Source organism: Embiotoca jacksoni, unplaced genomic scaffold (genome assembly GCF_022577435.1).
Source record: "Embiotoca jacksoni isolate LCO1_2020_lvr unplaced genomic scaffold, fEmbJac1.0.p SCAF_19, whole genome shotgun sequence".
In the NCBI taxonomy this organism is placed as follows: Eukaryota; Metazoa; Chordata; class Actinopteri; family Embiotocidae; genus Embiotoca; species Embiotoca jacksoni.
The window spans coordinates 11,071,538-11,096,472 of NW_027185329.1; the positions used below are offsets into that span (position 1 = coordinate 11,071,538).

At 40.8% G+C, this 24,935-nt stretch overlaps 1 protein-coding gene across 3 annotated transcripts in view; it reads right to left on the reverse strand.

Annotated features, from left to right (window-relative positions):
* Positions 1–18,340: 18,340 nt before the first annotated feature.
* Positions 18,341–24,935, reverse strand: part of xxylt1 (xyloside xylosyltransferase 1) — a 31,309-nt gene continuing 24,714 nt past the window's right edge. For all 3 annotated transcript variants that reach the window (XM_069153469.1, XM_069153468.1, XM_069153471.1), the window contains exon 5: positions 18,341–24,036. In XM_069153469.1, the coding sequence (XP_069009570.1) occupies positions 23,640–24,036 (397 nt within the window). In that variant the 3' untranslated portion in view covers positions 18,341–23,639. The remainder of the gene's footprint in view (positions 24,037–24,935) is intronic.

The window sequence follows — 24,935 nt, forward strand, 5'->3', positions numbered from 1 at the left end:
GTGAACCTCTTTTGGTTGGAAAGTGTACCAGGAAAATGTGTATGTATAATTCAGAGTTGACCTCGTTAAAAAAAACAAAGTATCCTCTGTCCCTATACTGATCACATCCATAGACATGAGTAGCATTTATTTACACATTATTCTTGCTTGAGTTTCGTAACTCTTTCAGCTACTGTGTCTCCATTGCATGTTCTCCAAGTGTGTGAATTTGGCACTCGGGCCTCTCAGAGCGAGGCGTGTGAGAAGTCTGACCTACATTAATGACTGGCTCATCCTCGTCCAGGTTTTTTTTTAACCAATAGCAACACTCAAGCAGAATCAAAATAGAAACAGTAATTACTGAGTGAGTAACTCCAGTATAGTCTGCCCAAATGTCCTCTTCTCCTCGTGTAGGGTTATCTCAGCAGGTTAGACAGAGATGAGCAAAAGTGAAACCCAGGATTGAACCACGGCAGTGTAAGGGAGAAACATGGAGAGATAAACATGTAATGATTGTACTGTAAGCCAGCATCACTGTAACGGGCCAATCTCTCATTTAAAAGTAAAGTTAGCAAAGAACAACCAATGAGAAAAACTGCAGATAATACCTTATTCATAATGTATTTCTATGCCTCTAAAAAGCACTCTGAATTGTCTTGTGTCTGAATTATGCAACACAAAAATGGTTGCTAAGGATTTATAAACAAGACTTTATGGTCGAGGCAAAATTCAAAAGGAATTGTTCACATGTACGGAACTTATGTTCTGTTTGATGACATGATTGTACTTTTTTTTTTAATATAATTGGAGGTTTATCTTACATTGACCAGTACAGTTTTATAGAGCTATACAAACTGTTAATGCGTTGTATAATTTTAGATGTGAATAAAACTCTTGCCACAAATAAAGCATTGTGTCTGAATCACAACTCTCAGCAGCTCCTCTCGAGAGGCTTTGAGTAGTCAAAAAGGAGAATCTGTTACATTGCCAAAATACATTGTATGTTTTCAAAAAGGTTTTCATGAGACAATAAATAGTATGCTGACTGGGATAATAACTGCAGAAAAATTGCGCTCATTTTTCGAAGTTACATGATTTCAAAAGGGATCCGTTCCAACCAAAATCAAAAAGTCCTGCATGAGCAGGATAAATACTCTGTTAGCACTCACAAACAAGCACAAAAAAAAAAGCCCACTGTGAAGGGCACACCGATAGCTCAGCGGTAGAGATGGGGTTTGTGCAGCTGTGAGTGAGTGCGTTTGAAGGGGTGGGAGGGTGGGGAGAGCACGACACAAGCACGTGTCATGGCCGCCTGCTGTGGCACCCTGGTGCCTTGTGGGGAGGAAGAAAAAAAAGCGGGCCGATTGATCACCTGCTGCAGTCCACAGACCACAGAGAGACGCGGAGATAGAGGGAAGCAAAAATAAGAAAAAGAGGATTTAGGGATCAGAAGAGAAAACAAACGCAAAACATGATGAAGGGATCAAAGGAGAAAAGAAGGAGAGACAGAAAAAAAGAAGAGGGAAAAGGAAAACAGAGAGAGAAATAGATGAAGAGAGATGAAAGAGACTTTCTCGCCACCATAATAAACTGTTGTTAGGAAGAACCTGCAGCCAGAAGGACATACAGTTGGAGGTGGAGGGGTGAAACCATCTATTACCCTCTTGTTTCTAATGACATTCAGTGCACGTGTCGGGCACATGCGATGACGGAGGCGCTCTTTTCTTTGTTGATTACTGTGAATCACGTTCAAAGGTTGTCACTGTGTCTTCTGAGTGAGAAATGATTGATGCCGATATCGAACAAATGCTGCGAAGAGGAGGTGAGAGGGGAAAGGATTCACTAAGAAAATACTTTATTTACCTACAGCTGTTTGTTTTTTTTCTTCCCGTGCTTACTTTTTTAAAGTGGAAACACACTTTGTTTCACAAACTACCATCCTGTTATCTACACAAAGAACAATCTCGGGTCTCTGTGTCCATGTTAATTGGAAGGGGACATTACTTATCAGCTTTTTGAAAGTGTCTGTATAAACCGCAAGTCATTTTTCATTATCCTAAAAATGTCTTCATTAAAAAGAAAAATCTCTGCTCTGAAAATGTATTCAAAAACTTCCTCTACATATTCGACTGCTGGCCTCAGTTTAACAAACTAAACACGTGCCCATTTGCATTACCAGGAGAGCTGCGTCTTTATAAACATGATTAACTCTCCTGCAGGTTCACATGGTGTGAGGTGACAACATGAAGCCACCACACTCTGATGATGACTGCTATTTCTGAAGCAGCATTTCCGCTGCACACCAGTGGGTTCTTAATGATACTGTACAACATAAGAAAAACACAGCTCGATCAGAAAAACAGTTCATCTGAATCAATCCGACAGTCCAAATTGGAGTGCTTGTGTACTATATGAAACTGAGGTGTGCTTATAAGTACAAGGGCTGACAGAGCTGTTAATCACCTTGAAACATACTTCTCCTCCTTAAAAACATAAAACCCTTTTTTTTTCTTTTTTTTTTTAAAAAGCAGATGAAAGCAGGGTCGTGCTACTTTATGTGCCATTTCTTCTGAACCGCTGTTTTTCACAAAGGCAGGGCTGTGCCACACTCACAGACACGCAGCAGAGTAGAAGAGGCAGAACAGAGAGTGGAAACAGGTGAACATACAGTTAACATACTCGTTATGACTCCAAACTGCTAAAAATCGGACCAAAATATGAGCATTTTTAAAATGCACCCTACCTGTATCTACCGAAAGTAGCAAGGATGCCCCGCTGCAGATCAAACTAGCAGTCCAACTCAGAGCTGCACCCCCGACCAGCACAGGAAGACAGGCTTTGATTAAGGTAAGAAATACGCCTTTTCAAAACTGATATTTGTAAGGTTCGGTGAACAAATAAAAGCATAGCCCTCTACCTTAGAGAACTATAAAACCTGAGCTCACCTTAACTGCAAAAAACGCAGCAACTAGAGATGCTGCACTGAATTACTCACTGAATAACAACAAATAAACAATAAACAATAACAATAAACTGCTGTATGTCGCAATACATTTCTAGCTTGTAATAAAGCTAGCCTAACCTCATAAAAAATATTCCACTCAACACCTGACAACTAAAAAACAAATAATGAGTCAGCTACAGATGGAAATTACAGGATGGCCGAATATCAGCAAAGCATGTGAAAGGGAAAGAGGATGAGAGCGGGAAATGGAGAGCGATAATGGACGGGGGGACAGACGGAGGCATAATGAGTGATAGATGAGTTGTGAATGTAGGTCGCCAATACAGAAATGTGTGTCAGTGTGTTAAAAACAAGGGATATAACCTCAGGGTGGAGCATGACAGACAGAAAAAGAACAGTCCACCAAACAAACAAAAACACATGATTAGATGAACAATGTGGGAAAAGGTTGCTAAAAGTAGCAGGAGAGTGGATCTAGAAGTCAGGAGAGAATTAGAAAGCAAAGAAGAGACAAAGTAAAATGAGAGAATGATGCCGTATATTTTATGGCAAATCGATTCTCTGTTTAATTATGTATGGCCCTGGACTGCTCGGGAATCACAATGTGTAACCATGCAATTAACAGTCCAACGGTGGGTTCAGTGCAGAAGAACAATTAAGCACAGAAATGTAAACATTGTTCAAATATTTAACTACAGACAGACAAGAGGTCATTTAATGTTTTTATTCAATTTTGTACTGCCACTGCAGAGATACTTTGTGTTTGAAATGGCTCTATTTTTCTTCTAATGCAGCCGAGTTAGATGTCTAACGTTAAAACATTCCTTTGTCTCCTGGGTTTGTGGAACATTTTAAACCAATGACTGTTGTGATCTGTGCAGCTTACAGCGCAAAAACAACTCAAAGTCATAGGTTTTCAGTCATTCTGGTGTGTCTTCTGTCCCCTCTCATCTCAAACATGTCAATATGTACTAGCATTTGAAAAGAAATACCTCAACTTTCCAACTTTCAATTTGAGACATAAGTACAGTGAACTTCAGTCAACAATCAGTCACTGAAGTCTCCCAGGCTCTAAACTGCAGTTTACAATGTTTGCCAAGTTCTTTTAGAATTGATGAACTAAGACATTGATTTAAACCACAAACGAAAATCTTTTAAACCGACCTGAGGCGATGGCTAATGGTAATAAATGAACAACAGGCCATTATAAGCCACAAAAAAAATCCCTTCCAACCACCTTTGTGCATCAAAACTGTACTGTGCCTTCGAGGCAGGAGGTACACATATCTTACACGTTATCTAGTGCTCTCGGTCAGTGCTCACCAACAGTAACACAAACACAAATTTACATGTTGCACTGCATGGACTTCATGTTACTGCCTGGAATAGGGAGGGATAATGTGTGCGCATGCAAATGCATTGTCCCATTTCATGATTAGCGACAATGTTCCCATCAGAGAACAGCAGCGCCTCCGTTAGGTGGCCCACAGGATATTTGTAGCATATTTCATGCATAGTGAACAGAACATATAGTACAGCAGAACACACTGAATGTGTTTGTGCTGCTGGCTCAGTTCAGTCAGTGATTTCCATCCTTCTATTAATATAGCAATCTGTATGTCCTTTGATGACTCACTATATATATAAATGAAAAATAGTTGACTATGACTTGACTAATAGACTTGTTTTACTGGTATGAGTTTCTTTAGGTCTTCCTCTACCCATGTTCTTATTTCTATCTTTATCTTTTGTGTATTCCAAACTTTATGAACAGCTCCTCCATCTATTTGCTGCATATATAAATTTAGCATAGCTTATTTAAAGATTCACTTTGGTTCAGTAATCAAATTAACAAATTTGTTATTCAAGTTTGAAAAATCCAGAGCAATGCCAAGAGCATGGCATGTTTCTCCAATCAGCTCGAGGAAAGATTCATGCTGTTTTCTCATTTTAGATGAACACGTGTCAAACTTCAAAGTGCCTGTACCAAGCACAAGAGAAAACTTTGCAGGCAGACTAAGTGCAGATGACAAAATGCACAACAAACATCTTGCTCTGCCACCTCATGCTACCGAGGCCTGTAGCCCAAATCACAGCGCCAGCACAGACGGGAATGAGAGCAGCTGCGATCAAACTGGCATTGATAAATCAAACTTCCCCTGCAGTGATACCCATAAATAATGATCCGTGACCAAAGTTACGCAACACAATTAATTGGAAGCACAGCAGCATCCATTTGCATTTCCAAGAAGACCCAAATACCATCCCCCCCATTAACTGCAGCCTCAGCGTGTAGTAGAGACAGTGTTAGACAAACTATGTGTGGATTTGTGGGTTTCTGGAGTAGCTGTGTATTTTGTGTGTCTATGTGATGGTATGCATTTGTGCACAGGGTGTGCTGGACAAAAGTGTTTGAGATTTCTCCATAGTAATTTGTCCACTCTCATCATCGTCCTAGATTTTGTCTGATGCCTCATCTGACTCCATAAATATGTGAAATTTTATAACATGAAAAAGCATACACAGCAACAGATGCAACCGTGTGCATACAAAATGTGTGTGTATGTATGTGTGCCGTGCGTAGAAGATCAAAGTTTCCATGGCCGGTGTCACTCGAGCTGAAGTCACAGCAGAGACGTGTGGCTGGACAGGGTGCTACGCCAGGCTGAACTGGCAGCCACTCTGGGGCAGACGGAGGAGGTGACACTGCCATGGGGGTGGGACGGGTGGTTGCACTGCTGTCCATGTGATATCTCGTTTGAGTGGTTCAAGACATCAAACTGGAGAGATGAAGACGAAGATAGGATCAGATTTTATCAAAAGATATCCCTCAATGGCACTACATAACCTGTCACATAAAGATGCAGTCTGTTCTATAAAGGCTACAAACATACCACCATGTGAACACAAAATGTAGAGAACGCCTGAAAGAAATTCCTTTAAATTTGACAAAACTGCTCACTCGTTCCCAGCGATTGATCTTCTGTGCTGTAAAGTTCGAGATGAGTGTGAAGCATCTACGTTTTAGAATTTGTAGCTTTTTTGCAGCAACATCCATATTTGCAGCATTGTTTACTGTCAATTAGCTTTATTGGACAAGAATGTTGACACATAAGGATTTCTTCAATACATATATATTATACGAGTTTGTGCAAACACAGATGTAACAGTAATTTGCTTGGTTCTAGTTATATAAATTCCTGAGGAAAAAACTTGTAAGGCATGGCATGCAAACCAAGTTTTATGGCTGTCAGGTGTGTAATCCTATCTCAACCGGAGGGCTGGAGCACGATAAAAATAAATGGAGCACCACGTAATAATTATTGAATCAACTATTCTGCTCTCCTGGTCCTGAAATTTACCAGACTAACCCATCAAACGGTCTTAACAGAGACAAATAATGCGGTTTTGCAAAGATTATTAAATCTACTTTATTATAAGAAATTACCGTCTCTCTAATGGAGTTGGGATGAAACAGACAAACTGTAACTGCCATGGTCAGCAGCTGGTCAGCTACGGTTTGCCTCAGGTATTATTTCTCATTACTCAAGTATTGAGTCATAATGATGCACACGTTGGCGTTAAACGTTAAATCTCTCGAGGAAAGCAACAGCTGTCGATTGACGGACAGCTGGAACATGATTGTAGGTACAAAGCATGTCTATGTTGTGTGTGCAGTTGTCAAAAAGTTACAGTCATATTAGGTATGAAACGCTCAAATGGGCATACATATTGCAACAATAAAAATCGCAGAGGGCAACCTTGGGCCGCTTTTATACACAAAGAGAAGGACACTGTTGCTTAAAAATGCACGCCGCATATTCAACAAGGTCACCTGCGTCAAAGCGAGTTACAATACAGCCCCTGTGGGTGCACTTCAGTTCAAACAGCCAGCGTTGACAGTAAGGAGCTTTGCAGCTTGCTTTTCATATTGCAGCTGGCAGAAATTATATTGAACTAAAAAAAAAAAAAAAAAAAGTCCATTGCTATGTTGCTGATTTAAATTGAATCAAAGCTTTTACTCCAATGTGGAACAAAACTTAAAGAGCAGCACTTATACAGCAGTTTTAAATGTGCAGCTGTTTCATCAACGGCGCGCTGATGAAACAGCTGCACATTTAAAAGCTTGCTGGTTTGTAAAGTACCTTCTGAGGGAGAGGGAGGAGTAATTTTCATTAGTCATCCCTCTTTTGACACAGCGGGCTCATCTGAGAGAGAAGAAGTGAGCACAAAGAAAGGAAGAGTAGTGTGATTGAAGCAGTGGGAGCACCTGTGTGTTGTTTGGAGGCAGAATGTGGGTCAAACTGGCAAAGCCTGACACTTTTCACCAGCAGTGTCAACAGAACATCCCTCTGCTCATCAGGACAAATTGAATTACCCTGTGACGTTCACAACTGCCTGTGTGTGCCTGCATGTATGCTAACACAGACATTTTTTTTTTACATCTGCTCATCTTCAGCCTCATCACAAGAGATGTAATCAGTCAGCTACTCACCTGCAGGTACAACCCCCCCCCTCTCTTTTATTTGCCCTGTGTTTCTCTCTGCGTCATTCACAGCTTTGATGTCACTCTTGGCCTTTCTCTTTCATCCCTGGTATTCATCATTTTTCTTCCCTAACATATGGCAAAGTACTCTCATAAGAAAACAACAAGCCATTTAAGTGAGTAACATGACCTACATTGTTGTATAACCTCACTTTGTCACCTGAGATAGAACAGAGAGAAAATTGTTTAGAGCTGAGCACTTACCTAAACATTATGTTTCAGATTCAAGCAAAGATTTGCCCCATAAGCCAGAAGAAAAGCATAATAAAACAGTGTGGGCTGAGTGGGATCATTCATGAAAAATGGCAAGTAAATGGTGTAATATTCTTTTTAGATCAAAACTAGGGATTTTTTTAAAATTGTGTTTAATTGTTGGATAGACATTAAATTATATATATATATATATATATATATATATATATATATAAAATCGAAGGTATATGTGATTATTATCAGTAATGTGTTACTATTGCCAGAAGGTGGGAGTAATGCACCTAAAAGCTCTTTCCCAAACACCATTAAGCATCAAAAGAAGAAAAGGAACATGTTGCGACCAGATGTCCGTAAAAGGCGTGGTGCTGTGATATCAGATGCTACGATACAAAATGCATAAAAATGCAAAAACTGCAAGCAACGTCAAAAAGTTCTGTGTGGAGCTCCTGCAAAAGAATACATGAAAATGAGGTGCAGCGCAAACTCTGACATGTAGAGCTAGCAAATCATCGGTCTACAACAGCTGTGCAAAGTCATTTCAGAGCAAAGCATTGAGCCGATGGTCCATCCACGCATCAACAATCAACAGCTAGCTGTGTCACCAAACGAAGTGATTTTGATGTTAGACATGCAGAGCAAAAAAAAAAACAAACAGCCGTTATCTCAAAGATGAAGCGAAAGACATGTCTCTCATCAGCTTTGTCAAAAGGAGTGGGTGTGGAAGTCTGGTGGTATTTGTTGAGTGCAAGTTTGTGAGACTATCTTTCTGTGTATGTGTGTGTGTAGTTGCATGTGGGGAGAGGGTCTTCCAGTAATAGTTGACTAGTTCCCAGCAAATATTAAAACTGAATTTTTGCTTAAAAAGTGAAGATGTACGAGAAAATGTGGAGTGAACTGAAAGCTGTTTCATAAGCTAAACTTTTACATTTTACTGATGCTGATCAGTTGAAGACAACTTATATTTTTTAGTAAATGTTCATATTTGGACATAAATCTTTTTTTTTTTTTGTCTGAGTGATAAAAATGTAAAAGAGAGCAAAAAAAAGCAAGGCTTTACTTTCATCTGCGTGTGAGTGAATTTCCCTTTCCTGCACATTAGCGGCATATTATCAAGGTCACTGGACATGATACTAACACTTAGTCATCAGTAATTGTATGCGGGGTCAGTCACATAAGAGAGGCAGAGAGTGGGAAAGAGAGAAAAACAGAGAAGATAAAGGACAGCATCTAGTGCAGAGACTGTAGAGAAAAGTGGATGTAGCTTCCTGATCTAAAAAATTTAAAGTCAGTGGAGAAATGCCTTAAAGTGCAAGCTCAGGGTTGTCTCCAAAATGCCTCTGGCTTTATAGACTCCCATTCAACTTCTGTCATGAAATACAATAAATTGTTTCCACAAGTCATTATAGTGTCATCCCCTTAAGTCACTGCCTTTTACTATTTTTCTGACGGTCCATCTAAAAATAAACATGGATTAAATATTAGGCCTCAAAAAGCGGCATGTCAGGTTTGCGCTATAGTGGGCGGGGCGTAGTGTCCTCGGGTTCCCAATCGGATTGAGTCTGATTCACCGCTTGCTCCTCCCCAGCTTGTCCAAATATGGTCATTTCTGGCTCCAAAATAGGAAGATGGCGATGGCCGAAATCCCTACGCCAAGCTTCAGAACGGCAGCTCTCAAAGCAATGATTTAGTGTGGAAGGGGCACTTACAAATCCACAGAAAAAAAACACCAATTTCTGCAGTGCCTCTCAGCTCAGTCGATCATTCTAATGTCTTTCAGCTAATTGTTTTGGTTTTCCTTTCTGCCAACTCATCGGTCAGCAAAGACCCTCAGATAACCTCAAGATGTTTTGCAAAACAGCATAAGACGGTGATACAAAAATCATCGCTAGTTATTTTTGCAATTAAAGCCAATACCAATCGCCACGTACTTTTACGTTGCTCACTGCTCTTAGTCTGTTTTACATTATTTACGACAACATTGAGTAAATGTCAGAAAATCTAGCAGGAGCAATTTAAAGCAAGTGTCAAAAAAATGTTCAGCACTGTTCACTGATGTCACGAGCAGCTGCCCCCCTGACCTCAGAAAGTCATAGTTGGGAGTCAAAGCCATCTGTGATGAATGAGAATTTTTTACGGGGCTTGAATAGATCTCTGCTCTGGTTAGGTAATTATTGCCTGTATTACTGAGCTGAGTTACTGAGGAATTCCTCACTCTGCTCTCACCGACTGCTGTTGTTCCCATCAGACTGAAGATGGTTCACGAATGTGAATTATGAGGTTGTGGCGACAGAATAAAGGATTTCTGAGAACACAAGAGGCTTTATTATTCAATCATTCAGAAGCCAATATGTTAATGGACAATAACCATTTCTATGGTGACCCAGAAAAAAACTCTCCCTGTTCACTATTGGAAAGCATCAGCTAAGACTTGCACAGATGTAATGTACTGTGTACATGCATTTACAGTGTGTTAATTATGCAGCATATAATTAAAGCAATTTCTTAATGTAGTTCTTAGTATACAGTATATTGCATCTGTCCTCTAATAATTAATGTAATACAGAAAAGTTTTTTTCTCATAGCAAGAGATGTTTAAATCTGATTATAACAATAAAGGGTTTGGCTGAAAGGGCTCATTTAATCCCTTTAAAAAGCTCAGCTCGTTAAAATTAACGCACGACTAATTCGGCCACACTGTATCTTCCACGTTCACATCCTGTACATAAGAGGGACTTGTGATTAAGGTGCCACCCTGTCAATGATGTCACTCCAATAACAGCATGTGCACCAGCTCAGAAGGCTTTGACTGTTTGACTTCATAAATGCCACTGAGTCGGCACCACTGCTTTGGCAGAGACAGAGGGTGTGGACGCTGGCCATGTGGGCCAACGAATGAGGACAGAGCTGTGGCCACAGCGACTGCCAGTGGGGCATACAGCCATCTGAAGGTGTCTTATAACGATGCTACCAACAGCGCTTCTTGAGAAGTTGCACAGAGCTTGTTGCCATGGTAAAACAGAATGTTTTTACCGGTATTGATTATTGATTTTTTTTTTTAGATTGGTCAATATTCACTCTGCATCTACACAAGAAGAAGCAGCCCTGATCATACTCCAGGATGGACGCAGACTGTAAGTGGACAAATTATAAGACCTCCTTTGTTTACAGTGTTTGGCTGAACAGCATGTAAAAGTCACAAAAGGAAAACTGGGTACAAATACTTGATAAGAACATTACAAAGGATGTGAATTACAGGATATAAATCATGACGTACGGAATGGGCATCCACTTTACTTTTCTGACATGTTAGCAGTCTGCACGATGACAAATTTTGGGCTGCACGTGCAAGTTCACTGTTGTTACGACAGCAGCATCACGAGGATGGAGTGATCAATACACACCAGGAAAAAGTGTTTGGACGGAGGGAGTTAAATAAATGTGAAACACTGAGTGAACAGAGAGTGTACAGGGGCCATTAAAGGACGTCATACTCAATTCTGCAGTTTATGATTTCACTCCACTTCATCAGCCTCAGCTGCACTCGGCTCAGCTTTGAGCTGAACTATAATGTTTTTTTACAACACTACTGTATCATGAAAATATGTACCACAAAAACATGTTAGTGGGTCAATTTTAGAATATTTGCCTTCTGTTCTATCATTAATCCTGAAAGACAGCTAAGGCTGATAGAAATGAATCATTAGTTTAAGAGGTAGAGTCATAAAAGAATTGCACAAATGTAAATTTTTACTTTACTGTCATCACAGTTATTAAGATTGATCCTCTGTGGACCTTTGAGCATTTTTATAAAATTGGCTATCTATCAGATATTTGACATTAAATTTAAAAAGTAATTTATTTTTTATATTTTCTTATATCGGCAAGAATATCGTCATTGCAGAAACACTACATTGTACACTGCCTTGATTACAATGAAACACGGTGGTCTGATTGCATGTGTGGTCTCCATACTCAGGTGAAAGGTCAGGGCTCGACTACAGAACAACACTGCTTGCCTTCAGCTGCTCACTGTCAAAAAGGTTGGACTCAAAGTTTCCCATTCATGGCCTCGATCTACTTACTACACCAACCTCCAGCCCACTGTAAAGAATTTCAATCTTTACAAACTAAGAAGAATCCAAATATTTTCTTGATTAAATAGAAAACCAGCCGAGCACATCTGACAAATCTCCCCACAGATGGTCTCCTGAGTGTGACCTCAATATCTGCATCCTGTTAGAAAGTCTGCTGCCCTCACAATATGTGCGGCGGCAAGTCCTGAGTGGCTGTTAATCACCCCCGGAGATTCTCCACCGCCTGCCTGTTGCATGTACTGTAACACACTGACCTACTTTTTTTGTCTGCCCTTTGAGTCTTCTATCTTGCCTGACACAGTCATCCGAAAGGGTCGAAATATCACAAATTCAACCTTTCCCTCTGCTTTCCCCCTCAAGATATTTCCATCAGCCAGCTTGTGTAAGATAAATACTACCTGTGTGTACTTACGTATGTAGGTGCATGCCTGCAAATGCCTGTGTGTGAATATGTGCACAAGAGTAGGTGTGAATGCATGTCCATTAAATATGTGTTGAGTAACAGAGCAGGGTAGTGACAGTATTATCAAATCATACAGGCAGACCGAGGTCTTTTACAAGTACTACCGCTTGTAGCATCACACTGACCAAACACACACCGAAACGCACAGCCACACACACACACACACACACACCTTCTAGCCAGCTCTTTCAAAGATTTCTCAGAAAGGCCATCTTGTGATCTCGGCAGAAGCGATCCGTGTGGCCTCAATAAGCATCGGACATCATATCACAGATAAATACCACAAAATGGGGTCAACATTTTTTTTTCTTGTCAGGTAGCTAACACAAAAAGCATTGAGCTCCACGCGGACAGAACTGTTGTGTCACTTCACAGTACACACATTAGGGATTAACTTATATTGATATATGAACTGATACATATTTTAACTTTTGGGTCATTCACATTTTGATGCCCTGCTGGAGTTGTGACGGTCACATATACAAGTCTTTGTAGTGTCTTGTAATCAACGAATTTAACTTTATAGGAGAGAAGATTTTCTGGTTTGATTGCTCTGATTCTATTGAATTTTTTGTTGTTGTTATTTTTTAGTTGATCAATCTCCAACAAGCAAAATGGGTCATTCACTTTATGCTCAGTCACAGTCATCATCCTCATCATCGGCCGGAACTGACAGGAATGAACAGAGCTGAGTCAGGGCGGAGGAAGTAGGTTAACTAATCAGTTATCATCAGCAGCATGTGTTGAAGGTACTAACGTTTTATTTCCTTTTTATTTTATTTTAAAATGCATTAAGGCACAGCAGAATCTGGCAGCCAAAGCTGGCAAGCAAAGAGTAGACTGGGAGCTCAAATCAGAGACACTCACATCAAGGAAGAGACTGAGGAAATGTACTTGGCACAAATGGCTACAACTACAGTAGATTTGTTCATAAATGTTCTGTTCTTTGAGGAAAGTTGTGGAGAATCTGATCATTAATAAGAAATCTGTAGAATTGATACGGTCATGAATATTAAATCTTAATTCGATCAAATATCCCACGAGCTGACCACACGAGTAGGGGATTTGGGGGATGGAGGCACGAGTGGATCACCACAGTGTTAAGTGGCAGGTTATAAGGGCCTTGCTGTATGCTGATGGTAGCATGTAAACAGTCAGCTACTATCCTAACAGCTTAATGATTGAACCGCTGATGGTGTTTGGTGTGCGGATGAGGCCACATGAGGCTGTTCACACCTGGCATAACACGTCCTGGGAAATCTGATCACAAGTGGACTGCTGTAATAGGTGCAGCAGTTCACACCGGGAATTATGCGTCTCCGCATACGTCTTGAGTGACAACTTGTGATCAGATCTCACTTCCCCACTTCATATGCAAATGAACATGTACACCACGTAAATATACAAGTAAACAAACACATGAACACGTACAGAATCAAGAGCAGAGGAGTCGAAGCGACGGGCATTTAACACAAGAAGACATCCTTGATCAGCGGAGCCTCATTCTACTGCGCTGACCCGATCGTTTCAGACTCAGATTATTAAATTACTCCCACCGGGTTGAGAGAGCCCGGCTCTGGGCTGCGGTGGATAAATGAACTGTGAGGGGATGCAAGATAAACAAAAGATGTTCAAAAAAGAATAGACAGAGCGTCAGAGCGTGTAACGTTACGGTAACATGTTGAAGCACCGAAACAGATAGAAACACAGCAACAGGACACCGAGGGCCACATTCAATGTTTCTATCGCTTATTTAGAGGACGTCAGATGAGTAGGTTTCCTTTCAATGTGGCCCAGGATGCATTTAAATGCACTGTTAAAAGAATGTGTCCATGCGTGTCCCAGACCACATCCGCATGTGTCTGAGCAGATCGGATCTCTGCGTTCACACGTGAACTTAGAGCTGACCACTTGTGATCTGATCACCCAGGACAGATGTTAATACTAAATGTAGACAGCATTTAAAAGACCTGTATAAATGATATACGCTGTAAAATGCACACTGGTTGTGCACATTTTCTCACGTACATAATTATAGCCCTTAACAAAATCCATTGCATACCTAGATGAACGTAAGATTTTTGTCTGTGAAAGGTGTATCATCATACATTAAAAAATACACAAAATATAGGACACACACACACACACACACACACACACACACTAGCAGCTGCACCCCGACTCATATGAAAGCCTGATTTAAACAGCAAACAGTGATAAAACAGCACCCACTGACTTGTTATTTACATGCACAGCAGGAGATGATGATCTTATAGCGAACATACACAAAATAAACAAAAACATGATGTAACAGCAGCTGTGCACTGGCTGTTATGAAAACCAGATTCTCATATATCTTTAACCCTCAGATGCACCATCAACCAATTTCTGCTTGTTTTAGAGGGGAACACAGGACGTGTATGTATGTGGATGTCTCAAGTTTATTATGAAACCAGTAATTTGATGCGACGCTTTAAAACTGAGCCACTACAGCCACAGTCGGCTTAAGTGTGCTTTTATATCTCATGTAAAACACGTTGAATCGCACCTGTGTATAAAATGAGCTGTACAAATAAACTTAGATCGGCTGCACGTTAAGCCTGGCGCTGTTAGCCGTTAGCCGTTGGCGCCCCCCCTCACCTTCTCTTCCTGGCCAACATTTCACTGGAGTACTTGTTCATTATCTGTCCTGCTGCCAGATGTCGATTCTGACCTGCTAGATTACGCTTTTTTTGATCAGCTTCATTCATAAATATCTTCACTCTTGCGTCGCCATTTGTCTTCAGCTGTTTCCTCTTTGTGGTGTCCTTTCACCTTTGACCTGACAGTCTGACCTTAAGCGTCGAAGTCATTTCCAGGTACTGAAAGTTTGGTGCCTCAGATCAACAATTAACCACTGACTGAAATTACAATCTCATTACAATACAAAAATGAACTTCAAAATATAAATTTTACTTCTTTTTTTTTATCTGTCAAATCTGGCATGGTCAGTATTGCTGCAAGGACACTTCCTTTGATATTGTAATGACCCAGGGATTCTTAATGATAAAATATTAGGCAGAAAGATGAACACTAATTTAGTGCAGATCCTGTGTCCCATACACCGCACAATCCCAGGACCTGCTATTTACTTGGCCATAGTACATGCCATTAATATTACACACTAAAACATACACAGCAGAGGGGATAACAATAACGCCCAACCTTCATCACTCGTGGTGCCGAATATGAAAATTAACACATTAATTCAGGGCATTCTGGGAAAATCCCATTACCTATCCCAACACACTACAATATTTGGTTTCACCTAGAGTTATTGCTGAATGGTACTTTGATATTAGCTCAGAGGAAGTTGTGGCAATGCATTGTCTGAAACTATGCACCTATGAGCTGTGTGTGCCAATAAATAATTGATGTGAATACAGACTAAGTTTGATCTGATGGTATTGCTTGAAGGAAAATCAGGGCATTGCCAAAGTCTGTGGTTTCATTCTCAGGTGACCAGGAGTGTTTGTAAGAAATTGAATGGCAGCCTATCCACTAGTTGTTGAGGTTTTATCCAATCTCTAACGTTGGACAGATAGACACACCTTGCCTTCCCTAAAATCTCACACCATTTTGTTTAGCCATGAGCTGTGATAAACAATGTACTGAGAGGGAAAGGGACAAACAGATAAAACTCATAACATAATATTATTATTTAAACGTAATTAAGTTTCTAGAGGGCCTACAACACAACCGTTAGGGTACACTGAATACCCAACAACCTCGAGACGAGTAGTCAAACTCTTTTCATTTTAACAGAATAATTTGCCACCCCACATTTTAAATCCGATTCTACAGCTGAACACAAGATTAGACATCAACGTGGACATTTCTCCTGTGGACTTTGAAGTACGGCGACACAGAAACCTAATTTCCAGCAGACAGAGGTATATATTATGTGTGTCAGGCTCCCAGCCAGTGTTCACAGATTGCATCCTCAATGAAGGCATTGTGATTCCATATCTTGTGAATAAACAGCTGTAATATGTCTAGGTGTAGCTCTTGAGACAGTCAGTTCATATACCTCAGTCTCTGCTCTTTGTGAGGCGGTGGGTTCCCCCTGTGGTTTGTGACGCACCTCCCGAATCTATCTCCCGCGCTCACCTGATCTCACATAGAGTCATGTCATTCTCATGATTAAAAACGGGACATACAGAACATGAGTAAAATTAAGTCTCTCAAGAGTTTTTGTGCTTCCCCGTGTTCCAGGAACTGAGAACATTTTCCCTTTGAGGCCTTTAGTAGCATGTTGTTTCGTGGTGACGTTACTCCATACTGTGTTCACTGTATGGAAATCTCATTTAGCTTCCGGCTGCCATCTGTGAAAACATTGATGTTAGATAATTCCACTCGACTGACTTGGACTGACATCAACCACGTTGTTACTATTCTGTAAGTACCTGATGCATCAGGTAGGCTAAGAGGATCTTTTTTTCATTTCAGCAGACAAAAACACATAAAAGTTGAAATATAAAGAAGTGTTGTATGACAGATTAATAAAATAAATATATCAGTAAAATAATTTGAATATAATTAGCTTTCTGTCTACTTTTTGTCAAGTATCAGCATACATCCATAAATTATTTGAGGTTTATTTCCTGCTGACTTTATTCATTTCTCACTTATAGAAAATGTGAAAAGCAGCTGAAGAAGGCTTTCTGTTGATACTTGTGTCTATTGAAGGAAAAGTTTGAAACTGATTTATTTGCTTATTTGCATGAGACGAGAAAATCATTTCCACTCTCTGTCTGTTCAAGATAAAGGCTTCAGACACTGGTCAGTTAGCTTAGCTTAGCTTAGCATGATTAATTTACAGTTTCACATTAGTGATACAAGATAGAGAGCACATTTGGAAATTAAATAACGTTCCGTCTTTCTCAAATCCCAACGTTCAACTACTGATCTCTTTCTGTCAAACGGGATCCTTCTGGGGGTTTCATCTGCTGCCAGGTGCTGCACTTTCACCGTTTTTATATTGCTCATCTCCAGATTGCTGTCAGGAACTGTCATCTTGGATCACGGATTATTAAATCAAACTTTTTTTTTTTTTTTTTAAATTACACAGATCCGACTTGTTATTTACTTTATCTAATGAACTGCAGAAATGATGTTCACAGTCAGCGGCCCAATTTCAAGCCGCGCCTTGGGCTGATGTTTCATCTGTTGTGACTCATTAAATGATCCTCTGCTGTCGTCATGATTTTCCCGCTTGTTTAGAAGTTACTGCTGCTCTGACACAGAGAGGCGGAAAACAGAGCGGTCTCCGAATGCCACAGATGGTGGTGGTGGGGTTGTGTGTCGCGGAGCGCATGTTAATTTGTGTCTTGTTATGCATATGCAACACCTTGAGTACAATGACAAGAGCACGATTAAAAACAAGAGGAGAGAAAGAGAGAGGGGAGAGAAGACCAGCACATACAGCACATCGTCATTTCTCTGTACTGGTCTCTTCTGTAGGTTTATGAAATTCAAAGCCTCTGTAGGGTTTAAACGGTGACTGTGACAAGTTTCTGATGAAGTCACGAAGGTCAGACTAGTCACTGGTGAGATGAAGAAGCTCTATTCTATTCAAGTTGTTGCTTTCTGGATGAAGCCCCAGGATCTACAAGCATGTGAAAGCGTTTTATGAGAGCAGCAGCATTCAGTTTTTCTCAATGCTGATGCTCTCCTTGACACGGTGCATAGTTAGAAGACTCCCGGGCTGTCAGGAAATCAGAAGAGTTCAGTGGCTTTTGTAGCAGTCCTCTGAATAAAAACACATTCATGCATATTGACTGTGTAAAGCTGAGTGAGAAGCATTGGTAAAAGACAGTGGGTTTGTGGGAAATGGGACACGGCACCGGTGGAAGAGCCACAGCTGAATATAGCACATGACATTAATAAGAAATATTGCACTGCTTAGAAAGATTTACAACTCCTGTGCTGCTGATACAAAGCAATCAATAGATGGTGGGATTGCCAAGTCATTTTTTTTATTTAACTATTTCTATTCTTAGTCGTGGATTTTTTTTAATTTTATTTTATACACATATATATATATATATATATATATATATATATATATATATATATTTGTAATTATTGGTGAAGGTCAAGGACGACTAGCAAATAAATCATTTTATTGTATGGCGTAACTGCCCGTGTTTTTTACTGTGCATATGGCAAAATAAATACAAATCTCTCACCCTCTCTTTGCATGTTGTCCTGCAAAGAATCTGGTTCTGTCAGGTTTTAGTGACGCATGCACTTCTTCTAAAGACTCACACACAACACAGAAAAGAAAGGTAACTGTTTCTAAACTTTGGTCTACTTTAAGCTTAACTTCTTTCTCCTGAATATCTGGCATGACAAAATTGTGGGAAATGTTTGTTTGTTAAAGACTGACAACATACAGACTGGACATTTTTTCATGTGTGACATAAGAATTAACTGAACTCCAGTAACTGATATTAATTTCTTTGCCTCCCCTTTATCAAAATAGAGTACACATACACAACATGTATAAAAAAAAAATAAAAAAAAATGCAGGTTTGTAGAGACTGAAACGAACTGCTTTGCTGGACTAGTTGTTCTCCCCTGCTTCCAAGTTTTTGTGTTCAGCCAGGCTAAACATGTCTGAGACCGAAAGTTGCGCTGAACACACATACATGATATTAATATCAAACTTGGGTAAAAACATTTCCTTTACACATATTTCTATTCCAAAGATATTTGTGGAGATGGCGAGAGAGAGGAAAGCAGAGTGCAGAACGAACAAACCCAACCAAAGAGAAGAGAGGTGTGTGCAGAAAGATGAGGGCCACTTATTATTGTGCCTTTTAATGGGCAGACTGCCAGGTATCTGAGGGAGTGGGTGGGAGAGAGTGGGAGAGGAGAGAGACACATTGAGAGAGTGGGTGACTTGGAGAGGGTGCAGGAGCACTCAGGAAATACTGGCCTACATTTTTTTTCCAAGTGGTGAATTGTGCTATAGCTACACACGCATACGCACACGTGTACACACGCACACGCAGCGCTCCTGTCAGATGAACGTGTTTCACACCGGAATAAGACTTTGTGTATTTTTTATTTAATGCCGTGTTAAATTGGGACAGACTGTCAGCAAAGTCAATCGGTTTCAATCGGTTTACTTTTTCTGCCAAAGCAGCTTTTAGCACGAGCAAGCAGAAGTAATTATTGTTGTCAGTTGTACACTCGTGTTTATTTCTTTTAATCAGTAACTGTTGGTGTGAACACTGAGTGGAGGAATGGATGAAGTAAGTTGTCATTGAATTATCGAGGCAAACGTGTGTCAGGAGCTGGATTATTGGTATGATGTTACAATGTTCAGAGTGAAAAAAATAAAAATAAATATGTGGATATACTAAATAAATGCGTGGGGTCAGAGGGAGTGTCTTTTAAATGGATTTGGAGCGACTCAAAACTCTAGTTAACGCAAACTAGACCCTAAAAACATGCACGTATCAGTCAGTGTCGGGCTGCAAAAAGATGTATTTAAAAAAAATAAGAGACTAACAAATTTGATTGGTGTTATTCCAAACTGACAAAACAAATGCAATCATGATTAATGTACTGGAACACAATGGCAGGAAAGTTCAGTTTTTAAATGCCTAATTAGGCAATGTCAAATTTTTGGTCTCCATCATCGTTGCTATACAATGGGTTTTTGATTAGTCAAGTACAGAAGTGTCAGCTTGTCAGACAGAACAGTCACACCTAAAAAGAAAAAACAAAATTTACATTACAAGATACAGTTAATGGCAAATTCATGCTGTTTGGCAGCACCTGAACATAAAAGAGCTCCAGTATGTTTAAAGAAAGCCAGCATCAGGAACAAGCAGTGGTTCAGACAGAATAAATGAGTTATCACCTGTTTAAACACTCTTTAACTTGTCGCCTTACGATCATCGGCTCTGATACGTGAATGTGTGTCGTTCACGCTGTGTGCACGTCTGTGGGAGTATCATCATGTGATGTTTCTGCTGGCTTTGACTGTACTGCTGATTTACTGAGTCATCGGTGATTAGAAGCAGCAGACTGTGCAGAGCGTTTGCCTTCTCCTCACTGTCAGTCTTCAATAGAGAAACACTCACCAAGCTCTAGATTGAGCCGCTTCTTGGACGAGACATCAATGCTGCTGCTATATCAGGTCTACACCAGCCCACAGTTTTCCGCTGCTCCCCCTGAAGGTAAATGTGCTCCTAGTGTTTGCTGATGAATCCAGGCTGAGGGATTTTAGAAATCACAGCACAATAATAGCCTAAATAGCCCAGGGTTGTTGTGTCCAGCCTGATGTAATTTCATCAGAGTTGGAGCTGGCCAGGCACTGGAACGACAGGAGGCAGGAAGTATAAAAAGCAACTTTGTTAATGCAAAATGTCATGGAAAATTGTGATATTGGGCACTATATTCACTTTGCTGAGGCTCGGTTTCTGCTGTCAGATAAAACCCTTAATAAAAAAACTAGAACTGCACAAATCTTTTCTTGGTACAACAGGTACAGCAATATCTTGTCGCATTATTTAAGAGTGTAGATGTTACAAACACATTAAAAAAAGAAAAAATCGAATTATATTGCAGCATATCTTGATCCAAGGAGCATTTTCCTTTCGGGTGTAAATTGGGTCATTTTAATGTTCGGGGTCAGGGCTGATTGATGTCGGGGGTTTTTTGTCTATGGAGAGTTAAAAGGCTGCGTTGGCAAATGAGTGACAACTAGGTCACGCCTCGCTCGCAGCACACAAACAGGAGCAAAGACATGGGTTTGTATGATGAGAAATGTTGAGGGCGCTCTATTAAAACACATGCCTGTTTAAACCACCTCGCCATAACCTTTAGGTGACTAAAAGCAACCACAGAGTTGTCAGCTCTACATCCCACTCACACAAACAAACACATCTCTAATGTGGACTGCTTCATAACAACAATAACTTAAGGGAGAAGTGTTAGTTTCCATAAAACCATAAAACATGATCATATAATGTATTTAAGAAAGATAAAAACACAAGGGTAGCAACATTTTGAAAAAAAAAAGTTCTGAAAAAATGCAGAGATAAACATCTGTACAAAAATGATTGTTCACGAACGATGGGCAGCACCATGACATGCACAGAGGAGGAGGAGGAAGGTATAACCCCAATGAGTAAATGTTACAAATTGTGTCGCTTGATCAAAATCAACACCAGTTACGCACGTGTGCGTGGTGATTTTATGCACATCAAATTTTGTGTCAAACTCTGCAAATCTGCAACAGAGACCTTTAAAATGCTTCAGGTACCTGACAGCAATGAAGCTATGAGCCGGGCGAGGTGTTCTGAGTGACATTCGCGTCACTGTCAGCGACTGAAGAAGGCGGATCAGGGCAGCCGCGCAAGCAGGTGGGTTTTTATTTCGGTCAGTATTACTGTCAGTATTTTATTATGTAAAAACTGTTGATAAAATAATAAACCCAGTCAATAAATCAAACCAACAACCAGCCAACAAAGCCTTTGAAGGTCAAATTTGTGCTTTGAAGTTGTAAAAATCAGGTGAAAACTGAAGTTATATTTTTATAATTACTCAGATTCAGCCGTTTTCTTCTTGCCAAGAATGAATTCACATGTTACAGAGGCTGATTTGTTTTTTTGAATGAGGCAGAAAAACACTTAACAGCTTCAAGGTTAGTTCAAGCGAAGCTTATTGATCTGGAATACCGTTTATTCTCTGGGCTCTGTAGCCTTCCTTTGAATCCACCGGCGGTGTCAGGCTTTCAGCTGCCTCACTCTGTCTGTCTGTGTGTGTGTGTGTGTGTGTGTGTGTGTGTGTGTGTGTGTGTGTGTGTGTGTGTGTGTGTGTGTGTGTGTGTGTGTGTGTGTGTGTGCGCTCGTGTCACCTCAGTCAATTCCTGACTGATGAATATCGAGTGTTGACATCTCTTTGAATCGGAGTGTCAGTTCAGTGAGCACAGCAAGAAAACTCAAAAGTGGTTCATTGTCTGCAGTCACGCTGTCGGCCGCTCCTTCTAAAACGTGTCCGCGTGTGTGTGTGTGTGTGTGTGTGCGTGCGTGCGTGTGCGTGTCAGTGCTATTGGCCGATTTGAGTATGTGTTTGGCCTCAGCTAAACTGCAAATGCAGGGCACGAATAATAGCTATCAATGCCATTATTGTCAACCATTATCTCTCCGACCTGCCCTCTACCGTTTGCGTGTGATTTTTTTTTTCCCCCCCTTGCCTTTCGACTTGCGAGAAGATGCGTCTGAAAGAAAGTGTGACAGCGCGTTGTGCCCTACACCCATGTGGCTCGGGAAGGACGGAGTCATATGGCAGTAAACAATGACGTTGTTTACGGGAAGTAAATGGCAGCAGATTAGCCTTCAGCTGGTGTGGTGTTGCGGGAAGATAAGTGATCCTGGGTGAACGCCGGCCACTGATGGAAAGTTTGAGGTGCTGGAGAATGGAATGAGCAGAGGGAGCGAAACAGGGGGGAAAAAAAGTCCAGGACTCTGGTTTACAGGTGTCGGTTAAAACATCTGCTTACTATATGAATTAAAAGAAAATATTTCACCACATAGCAGTGATTCAGTTTCATTCGGAGTTACCGTACTTGGTCTAATTGATACTTGTCTTCTAGATTCGCGTCAAAGCAAACACCAAAATGAATTGAAATCTGTTATGATATAAGCAAATAAAAATACCAGTGACATCAATATTGTATGACCCATCAGGCTGCATTCATGTTGACATTAACCCCCTCATTTATTTGAATGAGGACAGTGCTCAAACATGTGGTACCAAAGCCGATAAAAGTTCTGCTGCTACGTAATGTAACACCATTCAGAAAGGTGCTGCATCGGCCAATCAAATCCATGGAAGAGCATGTTCCTGTGACTACTTGTCCTTTACGTTGTGATCTTTGCAACAACAAAATTAAACAATGAAGCGCAGTAAAATCCTTCTTGATGATGTTATGAACCATCCTGCAGTGTTTTGGCATCTAATAATTAAAGGTTCTGTTCCTCAAACTCAACTTCATAGATCTCGTACAATCAAATCTGATCTTTTTAGTACCTGAAGTAACACGCCCCTACGAATTAAGCCCTTTGCACTGCCATTAAGCAGAGCCGTTTTCAGTCTATTTGATGACTCCAATCACCATATATGGTACGGGAGAGCCCTTCAGTGGCCCCTTGACCAGCAGGGGGCTGAGTCTGTGACTGTGGTCAGGAAAGGAAACTGCCATAAAAGTATAACCCTACCTGCCAGTAAGCAGAATAAAAAAAAAAAAAAAAAAAAAAAAAAAATCCCTTAAACTAAATTGTCAGACACTTGTTTTCAGTTCTTGTGTCAGGCCAGGGCTCAGTCGTCTGGTATGGGGGAATTACAATTCCCATGGTAGATATAGATAGGTCCATCACAGCGATAATACAGCTGAAAGACGTCTCCATATCCGTGGTCCCTCCACCAGGTGCAGAGCTGCCGGTTCCAGCCACAGGCCAGGGAATAAAACAGCTCAGGATGCTCCATGCCGATCATGGTGAAGAAGTCCTGGTCACCCAGGTGGCCCTTGAAGCGATACTGGTCTGCGAGTTTGGCAACATTGCTGGGCTCCAACAGCTGGTTGTAGAGAGCTGAGGCCCTCATAGCACCGAGGTCCAATAACATCACACCACTGTTGAAGCCTGGGAGGCCATCAGGAGGAGGCTCTCCAACTCTGGTCTGAGGGTGCTCCTTCCGATACTGCCAGAAGGTGTGTCTAAGGGAAGAAGAAAACGTTGTCAGCTGTGGGTTTATCAGTGCGAGTTCGTCAAACACTTAGAACTAAACAAGCAGCAGATTGTGGGAAGTTGTTTACATGACAACAGAGAGCAACGCAAAACTTTTAGTTTTTTTTTTTTTTTAACTTGATAGATTTGGAGTTGTAATGGCTGATCATCTGGCTTCAGATTTGTCCGAGAAGAAATTGATCCATTTATAAATGACTGCACTACAGCTGAACTCGTACTACTACAGTATGAGTGAGCGGTGCTGCTAGATTGGGGACAGTTTCCTACCCTTTTATTATTATTGTGGGAACTTAGTAAAAGCTGAGATATACATGAAAGAGGTGCATGCTCATATCGCAGTCGCGTACGAGGGTGGGTCAAAAAGTTCAGAAACGGCTCCTGTTGTTCACAAACGGTCCACAGCACTGTGAGTCATAGAGCACAGAGAAGCTGCAACATTCGTGAGTAAGTACTCCAAGTTTCGTTGCTTGATCAAAATCAGCACCAGAGTTACACGTGCTTTTGTGAGCAACGAATGTTTTCCCTCAGAACTTCAAAGTAAAACTTGGTGCTGACAGTCTGACCCTGGGAGACGAATTCATTGCGCAACACCCTGTGAAGCAGGGATTATCCATGAAGGAGCAGTCTCTGAACTTTTTGATTTACCCGCGTACCTATGTAGCTTCTTTAAAATCAGCCCAAATTCTCCAACACCAGCCCATGTTTGGGATTTACCTGTCCAACAGCACTTCCACCCTTGTGGTTCACTCACAGGGGGCCAAAACTGGCAACTGACAGCTGGTGTTTATGGCATATGCTGCCATATTGTGTATGTGAACAGGCTGCATTAGCATATCATTTTTGCTGTCATATGAGCGACAGATTAAAG